The sequence below is a fragment of the Arvicanthis niloticus genome, chromosome 19, assembly GCF_011762505.2.
Source record: "Arvicanthis niloticus isolate mArvNil1 chromosome 19, mArvNil1.pat.X, whole genome shotgun sequence".
In the NCBI taxonomy this organism is placed as follows: domain Eukaryota; kingdom Metazoa; phylum Chordata; class Mammalia; order Rodentia; family Muridae; genus Arvicanthis; species Arvicanthis niloticus.
The window spans coordinates 1,482,205-1,494,332 of record NC_047676.1 but is presented as its reverse complement, the minus strand read 5'-3'; the positions used below and the strand labels follow the sequence as shown (position 1 = coordinate 1,494,332).

The 12,128-nt window shown below is 47.3% G+C and overlaps 1 protein-coding gene across 2 annotated transcripts in view; it reads left to right on the top strand.

The window, feature by feature from the left end:
- Positions 1 to 7,597: 7,597 nt before the first annotated feature.
- The window catches only part of Slc6a3 (solute carrier family 6 member 3), a 41,368-nt gene continuing 36,837 nt past the window's right edge, over positions 7,598 to 12,128 (top strand). The window contains exons 1-2 of one of the 2 annotated variants that reach the window (XM_076916332.1): positions 7,598 to 8,913; positions 10,522 to 10,851. In XM_076916332.1, the coding sequence (XP_076772447.1) occupies positions 10,566 to 10,851 (286 nt within the window). In that variant the 5' untranslated portion in view covers positions 7,598 to 8,913; positions 10,522 to 10,565. Of the gene's footprint in view, positions 8,914 to 8,938; positions 10,852 to 12,128 lie in introns of those variants that run through there. The other variant, XM_034523532.3, reaches the window with a different exon arrangement.

Below are 12,128 nucleotides of genomic sequence, written 5' to 3'. Positions count from 1 at the left end.
GAAGACACGAGGTAGAAGGGACAGGGGAGGGTGCGCTGGCACTGCTCGGCACTGCTCGGCACTGCTCGGCACTGCTCGGCACTGCTCGGCACTGCTCGGCACTGTCATATCAGAAGGTCAAGGTTTAGCCTGTGAATCGCAGGCCACAGCAAAGTTTGCTTCACAGTAGGTGAGCAGAGTCTAGAAGTAAACTGGACCGGCTCCAAGGATCGAGTAGATGCAGGGATCAGGTAGAGGGAGGATCACACTTCCAAGTGGAGCTGGGACAGTAAGAGATTCACATGAAAACCAGCTAATGATTTGCACTTCCAGATCTGTCTTGCTCTGGTCTGTTCAAAACTGAGCAGTCAGTGAAAGTCGTGGTGAATGGGTGGGAAGCAATTCCATCCACATTCCATGGTGTTTCAAAAATCCAGACACTCCCAGAGATTCACTTCCTTCTGAGCTATAGGTTCACATTTAATGAATGTCTTAGCCAATCCCAGACCCACCAGCACATAGAAACTCCACCAAGGGGCAAAAGTTGCTTATCTTTTGTTTCTTTCTTCAAGCGTCTTACCAAATGTGTGGAACAGGCTCAATCAACATAGTCATTACTGTCTTAATCAGAGAGAGCAGCTGTGATTACCCATAGGAGACCCTCAGCAAGATTGGGTTTGTTGATGATCTATCAGAAAGAGAAGATAAGGCATGGAGGGGGGGGGGTCATTAAACCATCACCTGGAGTATCAGCCACCCCTTCTTGTGCTCTCCAGCCACCATTCTATGGAATTCTGGGCCAATACATAGAGAGGTCTCTATGCAGCTCTCGGGAGGCTGTCACTCCGGTTGGAGTGGGATTTTCTGAGAACGCAGCTACTTGGGGTGACCCACACTTTTCTAAGTAACCCCTCACCCAAGCATCTGTAAGTAAACACAGTGTACTGATTGGTTCACCAAGTTGGACTTTGGTGCAATCATTTCTTTGATCTGTTGTCAGTGCCCTGTCTGGGGTGAACAAGTGTTTATTTTTACTTCTCTGGGAAGAGTCACACAACACCAAGGTGTCCTAACAGGGAAAAATGGCAGAAGAAACGTGCTTACCTCCTGGCAGCCAAGAAATAATAATTAAAAAAAAATGCCCCCGCTGGGGTGGGCTCTGTTCCTTTATTCTAGCATGAGATTCTGATGTGAAGATTGAGGCAGTTTTCTCTCCCTTTAGCCATTCCTGTATAATGGATGGCCATCCATTACTGTCTTAGTCACTGTTCTGTGAAGAGACACCATGACCAAGGCAACTGTATTTTTTAATACTTTCTTTCATATATTACATCCTGACCAAAGTTTCCACTCCTTCCAGTCCCCCTCCCCCTCCCCATCCAGTCCTCCTTTTTCCCTTCATAAAAGAGCAGGCCTCCCAGAGATATCAAGCAAACATGGCATATCAAGTTGCAATAAGACTAGGCACCCTCCACTTGGATATTGAGGCTGGACAAGGCAACCCAGTAGGAGGAAAAGGTTCTCAAAAGCAGGTAAAAGAGTTAGAAATGGCCCCCACCCCCTCTGCTAGGAGTACCACAAACCCAACAGGATATGCAACAAGGTATAGATGTATAACATGTATACAGAGGGGCTAGGTTAAACCCATGCAAGCACCCTGATGGTCAGTTCAGTCTCAGTGAGCCCCCACGAGTCCAGGTTTGTTGATTCTGTGTGGTTGTGAGTGTGTGTGTGTGTGTGTGTGTGTGTCCTTGATCCTTCTGGCTCCTACAATCCTTCTTTAGGGATTTACTTACTTCCATAAGACTCACTGAGTTCCACCTAATGTTTGGCTATGGGTCTGTGCATCTGTTTCTATAAGTTACTGGATGGAGCCTCTCCAATGGTGATTGAGCTAGGCTCCTGTCTATAAGCATGGCAGAGTATCATCTGTGTTTGGGTCTATCCTACATCTCTGGGCCACCCAGCCTCTGGCCTCTGGCCTCTGGCCTCTGGCCTCTGGTTCTCCAGGCAATGTCAAGGGTGGGCTCCTTCCCACAGCATGGGTCTCAAGCTGGGCCAGTCGTTGGTTGGTCACTCCCACAATTTCTGTGCCACCCTTACCCCAACACATCATGCTGGCAAGACAAATTGTAGGTCAAAGTTTTTGTGAGTGGGTTGGTGTCCCAACCCCTCCACTGAAAGTCTTGTCTGGTTATAGAAGATGGCTGGTTCAGGTTCCATACCCTCCGTTACTAGGAGTCTCGGCTAGGGTCACCCTAAGAGATTCCTGGGAATTGTCATTGTACTGGCTTTCTACCTCCTTCCCTAACTTAACCTCAGTTCTAGTACTCTTTCCCTCCATCCTGCCCTAACCTGATCTATCTTGTTCCCCATCCCTACTTGCCCCACCCCACTTCCCCATCTACTTGCAGTATCCATTCTATTTCCCTTCCCAGGGAGCTCCATGCATCCCTCCTTGAGCCCTCCTTGTTATTTAGCCTCTCTGGGAATGTGGATTGTAGCAAGATTACTCGAAGGCAACTCTTATAAAGAAAACATTTAATTGGTTAATTGGTGGCTTGCTTACAGTTTCAGAGGTTTAGTCCATTATCACCACGGCAGGGACATGTTAGTACTCATGGCGGTGGAACATTAGCAGAGACCTACTGATCCATAGCTAGGGAAGAAGAAAGAGAATGCACCTGGCATGGACTTTTGTTGACTAATGTATGATCCTAATATATAGTGTCTTAGCTAGGGTTTCTACCACTATGAAGAGACACCATGACTATTCCAACTCTTTTTTTTAAAGTTTTTTTTTTTAAGATTTATTTTTATTTATTTGAGCACACTGTAGCTGTCTTCAGACACACCAGAAGAGGCATCAAATCTCATTACAGATGGTTGTGAGCCACCATGTGGTTGCTGAGAATTGAACTCAGGACCTCTGGAAGAGCACTCAGTGCTCTTAACCCCTGAGCCAGCTCTCCAGCCCGACTATTCCAACTCTTACAAAAGAAAACATGTAATTGAGGTTAGCTTACAGGTTCAAAGGTTCAGTCCATTATCATCATGGTAGGAAGCATGGTAAGCACATAGGCAGACATGGTGATAGAGAAGGAGCCAAGAGTTCTGGACCAGCAGGCAGTAGGAAGAGTCAAACACTGGGTCCGGCTTGAGCATTTGAAATCCCAAAGCCGACCCACAGTAACACACCTCCTCCAAAAAGCCACACCCTCTCCAAGAAGACCACACCCACTCCAAGACCACACCCACTTCTAGAAGACCACACCTCCTAATCACAAGTAGCACTGCTCTCTGAGCCAGTGTGAGCCATTTTCCTTCAAACCAGCACATGCAGCGCCACCTGTTTTCTCTTTTCCTTTCTTTCTTTCCTTTCTTCCTTCCCTTTTTTCCCACTGGAGAAAGTTGATTTCTCCTCCCCCATGGATATGAATGACAGTTCTGTTAACATTTACCCTAGTGGCTAGGTTTATATTCATTCATTCATTTTTTTTTAAATAAAAAATAAAACAGAACATAAAACAAAATATCAAATCAAAGTCAGACTAAACAGACAGAACAGAAGGAAAAAGAGCCCAGAGAGGGCACAAGAATCAGAAAACCACAAATGTACACTCAGGAATAAAAACACTAAACTGGAAGCCAATATATATATATATATATATATTGAGGACCTGGTTCGACCCTGTGTATGCTGCTTCGGTTTCTGTGAGTTCGTAGGAGTTCATGTTGATTTAGAGGGCCTTGTTTTCTTAGTGCCTTCCTTCCCTTTTGGTTCATACATTCTTTCCACCTCCTCGTCTGTGGGGTTCCCTGAACTGTGAAAGAAAGGATTTGTCTTAGTTAGGGTTTCTATTCCTACAATGAAACGCCATGACCAAAAGCAAGTTGGGAGGAAAGGTTTATTTGGCTTACACTTCCACACTGCTGTTCACCACTGAAGGCAGTCAGGACAGGAACTTATACATGACAGGAACCCGGAGGTAGGAGCTGATGCAGAGGCCATGCAGGTGTGCTGCTTACTGGCTTGCTTCTCTTGACTTGTGCAGCCTGCTTTCTTATAGAGTCCAGAATCACCAGCCCAGAGATTGAACCACCCACAATGGGCTGAGCCATATCCCACTGATCACTAATTGAGAAAATGCCTTACAGCTGGATCTCATAGACGTATTTTCTCAACTGACGGTCCTTCCTTTCTGGACTCTAGCTTGTGTCAAGTTGACACAAAACCAGCCAGTGCAGGAGTTGATGGAGGCATACTATTTAGGACTGGGTATTCCAAGATCTCTCACCCTCTGTGTAAAGCCTGGCTGTGGGTCTCTATATCTGTTCCCATCTCCTGCAGGAGGAAGCTTCTCTGATGATGGCTGAAAAAGCATTGATCTATGATTGAATATCATTAGGAGTCATTTTATCACTACATTTTTTTAGACCGGAATTATTTGATTTTGCCCTGGGTCCCTGGGCTATCTAGTATCAGGTTACTAGTCACCTAAGCAGTGTCAGATGCGGGTTCCATCTTGTGGAGTGGACCTTGAATCGGATCAGTTATTGATTGGTGTCTTAAGTTTCTATTGCTGTGACAAAACACCATGACCAAAAAGCAAGTTGGGAATGGGTGTATTTGGATTATATTTCCATATCACTGTTCATCATCAAAGGAAGTCAAGACAGGAACTCAAACAGGGCAGGAACCTGGAGGCAGGAGCTGATGCAGAAGCTATGGAGGGGTGCTGCTTACTGGCTTGCTCCCCTGGCTTGATCAGCCTGCTCGATTATAGAACCCAGAGATAGTACCACCCACGATGTGATGGGACCCCTCTCATTAATCACTAATTAAGAAAAAAAACATCTTGCAGCTGGATCTTATGAAGGCCTTTTTCTCAGTTAAGCTTCCTCCTTTCAGAAAACTCTAGTGTGTGTCAGGTTGACATAAGACTAGCCAGCACAGTTGGTTCTTACAAGCTTGGCGGCACCATTGCCCTAGTGTATCTTGCAGATGGTACACCCATTGTAGAGAAAGGGTTTGTGGCTGGCTTGGTGTTTGCATTTCTCTTTGGATAGCATGTAGAGTACCTTCGTGTAACAAAGGTCCTAGAACATATGTGGGCACGAGCTTGATATCCTCATGTTCAGTGAGTTGTGTACATGTTGCATTCAGTTATGGAGACTTGCTACTGGTTAGTGGAAAGCAACTATACAGTCTTAGCAACAGCATGAGTTTTAGCATTCCAGAGGAACCCCTTTGGCCAACAGTTCAGTTAGATGTGACTCATTTCCAGTGCTGGAAGCTTCCTTTGACAAGAAGAGATCTCCAGCTGGGTCTGTCTCCCATTGTTTGTCAGTCCTAGTCATATATAAATATATATATATATATATATATATATATATATATATATATATATTAAACATACACATACATATACATAAGTAGGTGTGTGTGTCAGGAAGTTTCTACTATATTAAGTTTTCATACTACCCCTCAAATGCTCCTTAATTTCAGCTGTGTTTCCCCCCTTATTCTCTTCCACTAACTGCCCCCTTTCCATCCCCACTTGATCCTCACATTCCAGACATCCCGATGCACCGCCTGTTTTCATCCAATGCTCTGAGCCGACAACCTCAGCAACAACTACAAGGATCTGAGCTCTACTTTTAGCAAAAGTAGAGCTTCAAAGATCAGCATGTTCAGCCAGGTTTGATTAGCTGACAGACAACCACACTGCATCTACCCGCACAAGCCCAGAAAGCGAGGTAGGGATACATGCACTCTCAGCTCTCTGCCATTTGTGGAGGGGCTGAAGGCTCAGCCAGTCCCCTTGACTATTTTCTCTGAGAACACACAGAGTCCCGCTGTCCTAGCTGCATGGTTACGAATCAGGTGTAGCAGGAGTGAAGGGCTCCTGGATATGGGACATTGACCAATATAGGCAGCACGTGATCTCTCCCTGTCACTGAGCTTCACACTACTGAGCTGGTGTGTTTTGTCTGTATGCCACCTCACGTTATGGTACTTTCTTTCTCATACCATGGGGAGTCCAGAGTCCCCTTTCCCCATGGCACTTCCTTCCACAGACCCTGGGTTGTGCAGATCACTCTTTTGTATCCTCAGGGTTCTTCTCGGTTTTTGTCTCTGATTCATGAGTTGTATGAACCTACAATCTGCCTCGTGTCTGTTGTTAAATGGCCCTTTAGTTATTTCCATAGTTCCTTCCTTACTGGGCCATCTGGTTTATTTGATGACATCAGTTGGTTTCAGATGATTTCAGGAGGCTCCTGCCCCTTTCTTGACATCAGAATCACTTCTGAACGCCATGCTGGTAAAATGCACTAAAGATAACCCCAGAGTCATCAGAATGCGCTGGTGTTGCATTAAGAAATGAGACTGCAGCTCTTCTCCCTGGATTAGCTTGACTGATTAGTGAGTCCAAGCTTGAGCATTCCACTTCCCTGAGTCTGCCTTGTGTCGTCTGTCTGTCCCCAGAAAGAGGCTTTGCTCTTTATGTATTAACAGAACAGAGAGCATAGTATAGAAAATGAGAGATTCTTTACAGAAATCTTCAATTGAGTTTTACCTGTTATTAAGTTACTGATTCTAATTGATCTAAAAATACTCAGTACTAAAAACAAAACTTTATCAAGCTATATCCACAGGTTGATTCCAATGGTTGTGGTGGATATTGGTTATATAAGGTTGCTTCCAGGACGTTCGCTAACTTCAACAAATGATTACCATAACACACACACACACACACACACACACACACACACACACACTACTCTGGATCAGGGCCATGGAAAAGTATATAACTTAAGATTAAAGTTATGTATTAGTGTAGGTTGTGAGAGGGCACACTACTTGGGAAACTGAGGCACGTAAGGTTGTTTGTTACATTGTTCTCTTAAAGGCAAGTTAAACTTCAAAAGGCTGGTTACACAGGATGGAAGGTCATGTCTTCAATGATCCCAAAGTCTATTAACTCAGTTGTGAGGTCCAGGAAAGACCACCCTCTTTGAATGTCAGAAGTATTTGCAAACCATTGTTTTGCTGCAGAATAGAGGCAAAGAGATGCTTGGTGTGTTATTGGATTAGAGGTGATACCATCATCTCCTAAGTCCCCGTTACCAGCTGTAATGTAGAGGACATTAACCCCTACCCTTATCTACATGTGGAAATCATACCCTCTTGTGTCAGATGCTATTTGGGATCAGGTCTTGGGTTTCACTGGCTCCACTTCAGAAATGTTATTTTTGTCTTATAAAATGGCCCTGCCGAGTTCTGCTCACTTCTGCCACCTCTGTCCTAGAGAGACCCTAGAGAACTTCCCATTTGCCATCTTGGAGCAGCCCCCCACCCCCAATCCTCCCTGGGGATGTGAGATTTCTAAGCCTTTACAGGAATAAATGTTTGCTGACTGACTCCGAGGTTGTAATATTTCCCCACAGCTACTTCAGCTGACCACTGACAGCCATAGCAGTCTGCCCTCCCTGTTCTAATCCCACTTGGAAAAACAACTCTAGGGACTTCCTGCCAGGCATCTGCCTCATGTTTGGGGGCTGAAGGGAAACGATAAGGCCACAGGACGTGGGCACAGAGGAGTAACCAGGAAGATACGGACCCAGCCATTTTGGAGTCCCAACTAGAATGAGACACTGCTAGGAACTTAGTTCAGTGGAGCCTGCAGGTGAGATATCCTCTATGGCCCCCTTGCTCTGGGCAAACCTCTCAGCTATTCTCGGGGGAAGCAGAATTGGAAAGGATGGGTATGAGGAGGTAATAGTGCAGGGAGTGGGTAGGGTGTGCAGAGAGGAAACTGGTTCTGAAAGGGCTTACCCTGGGACCCACCCACGTCTGGGTGTCCTGGACTTCCCTCGGTGGCCGAATGTCACACACATCTGGGCAAGAGGATTCCAGTTCCTAGTCCTTTAGCCCTTGAAACAGGAATATTGGCTACACGGGCTTTACAGAAATCTAGGGAAATCGGTTTCTGAAGCAGGCTGACTGGAAGGAGCCTCGAGTTTGGATCCGATAGCCTGGATCCGTGTAAAAAATACGCTCAGAAGAGAACAGAGACACACACACCACAAACATGAACTTGTGACCATGGGATCTAAGAAAGGTGGTAGAGAATCAGGACCCATCAAAAGGGTATTGGTACGTTAGGCCCTAACGTGCTAATGGAGTGAAGAAGGAAGAGTCCCTGAGCAAACTGGCCAGGACATGGGGCAAGATTCTCTGTGACCTGGCTAGAAACGCAGGTGGGCCACCTCCACAGCACTAAGGGGTGCGTCCCACTTGCTTTGTCCCCGCGGAGCTGGAGTCGGAGAATCTTGCCTGCAGGCTATTCAGGACCATGGAAACAGGGTGGGGGACATCGAAGGGAGAAATAGGGAGACCCGGGTGAGCCTTGGGAGCTCCACGCAGGTCCGCATATGCTCGCCACTTCACTCTCTTCCCTGGATCTGCTTCTGACAACCTTGCTGGAACCAGTTGTTGGGAGACCCTTGCAGGCGCCAGCCAGCCAACCCCGAGGAGCGCGAACCTTGACTGCTCCCTCCTGGAAACCAACTGTCCGTCTGGTTCGCAACGCGTCCAACCTGGAGGTACCCTGATACCACGTGGCCGAGACTCTATAACTTTGCAAAGACACCTACCAAGCTCCTCGCCTGCCCAGGCTCAGTGGCCTCTGGCTCCCCGGCAGCCATCCTAGTCCCCAAGTGATGCAGGGGCGCTGCCCAGCCTGTCCTCCGCCCACCCGGGGCGGGACGGAGGCGGAGTCTGTGCCAGTGGGCGCCCCCGACGGCGGGCGGGGCTAGGCGGACCGACCCCGAGGCCGGATAAGAGCTCGGGGCTGAGACCCGCCAGAGCTGTGAAGCAGGACTGCAGGCTTACAGGACCTCAGAGCTGAAGCTTGACACAGGAGGCAGGTAAGGACCAGCATCGCTTCTTATGCATCCTGGGCAGTGGCATCTCCACTGCTCCACTGACCCTGGACGGCCGGTCCCGCGGAGCGAGGAACAGAAACTTAGAGCCATCCGAGTTCCGAATCCAAGTCCCCAATAGCTGGGGTTTGGAGAAAAGCTTCTTCCACGTAAAACTAAGGGGTGTGTACTCAGTGCCTGTCCTCCGAGCATAGGGATTACACAGAGCCTAGACTCAAGACCTTGTTCACAGGAGGTTGTTGCTTCCCAAGGGACATGGCTGTCTGTGGCTGGGGCTGAGCATCGCGGACCCTCAGTGATGGACCCCTTGGGGTTATTTTCACAACAAGCCAAAAAGCTCCATCTCCGTTCTCCGTTTTGTTTTTTTGTTGTGTTGTTTCATTTTTGTCTTTGCTGTAAACTGGGGCTGAACTCAGGTTGTGGGAAAAGACAGGGAATCTTGGCTTATAAATTACCTGTTTCCTGATCCAGCCGGTGAAGAAAGATGTTTTCCCAGGGGCCATTTTGCTATCTGTGCCTAAACCTCGCCGCCTCTGAGCAGTAAGTTGAGGAGTAGGGTGGGGCAGACAGGTACCTCTGTACCTGTGTCTGTGAGAGAGCATGGGACGCAGCCTAGGACCAGGTTCTTTGCTCAGCTCCTTGCTGTCTCCTAACCAACGTAGGGAGCCGTCCTACCTGCCCCCTAGCAGCTGCAACTCTTTAGCCCATTTTTGACACATGTTAGGAATTTGCATTTGTGTTTGTCACCAGGGTAAAGAGGCCACAGAGAAGTGGTGCATAAAATAACTTCTGTCAGGAGTTTTTGTTTAGGGATGCAGAGGAAAGTCGCCCCATTAGAGCAGCCACCCAGATGTCAGGCTTCCATCAGCGTGCTTATCTGAGTTCAGTGGAAACAGGCTGTCACTGGGTGAGAGTGCTGCTGCCTCCCTTATGCCCCATGGCCCTGGCTCTGCAGAAGCATAAGGCAGGCTTTTCCTAGGAGTGCTGCTAGTGTAGCAGTGGCCTGATCCTTCCCCTGGTGACATTCTGGTAAGTCTCTGTCAGCTCAAAGGCCTGTGAAGCCATGGTCATAGGCTGGGTGGTTTGTACACAACTCTCCCTGGAGAGATCTATGCCCAGTTGTTTTAAACTTTCAGTTACTGTAGCTGACTTCGGTTGCATTCACTTTGCTTTTTATTGTGCTACTAAGTATAAAGAAAGCTACCTGTCCTTGCAAGAACTGAAGCGAGTGGTACACTGTTGGCAAGGTGTAAAGTTGCCCCTGGGAATGTGGGTAAGTAATGCAGGCAGCATCTGAGATTGTTATCAGGAAGCAAATTAGAAGTCACACAAGCCAGCATTAATGTGAATGAGGGCTTTGGCAGGAAAGAGGGTGTGTCTATTTCTGGTCTCCATAACCAATCTCTCCCATCTCTGTGAACCCCCTCCCCCCACCATAGATACCCTAGCTATCCTTCATTCTGGCCATGGAATTTCAGGTGCTTGGACTACCTCAGGTCTCTGTGTTCAACCCAAGCATCCTCTAGACATGGCTACTGAACCTACCTATGCATTGCTGTGTGGTTTTGTTTTGTTTTATTTATGTTGGCTGAGGTCGAAGAAGAAAGAAGCAGAGTTCCTTGGGCTCCAGTCTACCCATGAGTAAGAGCAAATGCTCCGTGGGACCAATGTCTTCTGTGGTGGCCCCGGCTAAAGAGCCCAATGCTGTGGGCCCCAGAGAGGTGGAGCTCATCCTGGTCAAGGAACAGAATGGAGTGCAGCTGACCAACTCCACCCTCATCAACCCACCACAGACACCAGTGGAGGCTCAAGAGAGGGAGACCTGGAGCAAGAAAATCGACTTCCTGCTGTCAGTCATCGGCTTTGCTGTGGACCTGGCCAATGTCTGGAGGTTTCCTTACCTGTGCTACAAAAATGGTGGAGGTAAGTGTGGCCTGGTCTCCTGTGCCTTCTGAGGGTGGGGCTATGGCAGGGGATTCAGGGTGCAGTAGAGACCATGTAAGCCATGGTACAGTGGGGGATGTGATCTCCAGAAATGCTCACAGCGAGGGCTGAGAAGATGAGTCAGTAAAGTGCTTCTTGCACAAGCACAAAGACCTGAGTTTGATCTCCAGAACACACACACAAAAAGCAGGGCATAGTGAACACACTTGTAATGCTAATTAGTGCTAAGGAGGAGGGGACAACCCTGGGACTTGGTAGCCAACCAGAGTCAGTCTGGTCTATCTAGGGAGCACCAATGACAGACACTGTCTCAAAAGTCAAGGTGTGTGAGGAATGGCACTCAAGAATGATGACGGCCTCCCAGGTATACACAAGCATGCTCCTGCATACACAGGAACATGCACACAATGGGAAATGCTTTCAGTGAGACAATCTTGTCTTCCTATAGAATGGTGGGGCTGCTTTGTCAGCAGCAATAGTTTTCAGCCTTTCCAAGCTGTAGAGCTCAAAGAAAATCTGATGGCCAGGGACTATGGAACCCAGAAAGCAGAAAGAAGAAAGAAGTAGGCGGGGCATTAGACCCTAACTTCTATTTCCACTAGTATTTTTAATTTGGAAGGAAAATCCTCAAAGGTCAAAATGTGTTTTTAGTCAACTTTAGCCGTGTTTATAAAGTTGTTAAACTTTGTAAAATTTCAAGTTGAACTTAGAAGAGAAGAAGATACCCCTGAACTGAAATATACCCAATTTGTCTATGGCCATACTATCCTGAACTCACCCCATCTCATCTGAAATATACCCATCTCTGCTACCTCTTCTCTCTCCCTGCTCTGCCCTTCTTTCCTCTGCTTGCTTGCTTGCTTGCTTGCTTGCTTGCTTGCTTCCTTCCTTCCTTCCTTCCTTCCTTCCTTCTTTCCTCCCTTTCATTCTTTAAATACAGTTATGGGAATTGAACCCATAGCTTTTCACATGCTAGCAAACACTCTGTCACAAAGTCACGTCCATAGCCCTCTTGAATTTTTTTAGTTGGAGTAAGTATTTCACTGTTTCCTAGGCAATTTTTGAACTCACTCTGTAGGTCACACAGGCCTTAAACATGTGATCTCCCTGCCTTTAGCCTCTAGAGTAGCTTGGACTACGGGTCTCTGCCACCAAGCCTGGCTCCCCTACTTCCTCATCTCAGCTTTAGAGCCATAGTTGTGCAGTAGGGCTAAAAAGAGGGCAAGAAGCAGAGTTACCAGAGACATTCAAGTTGA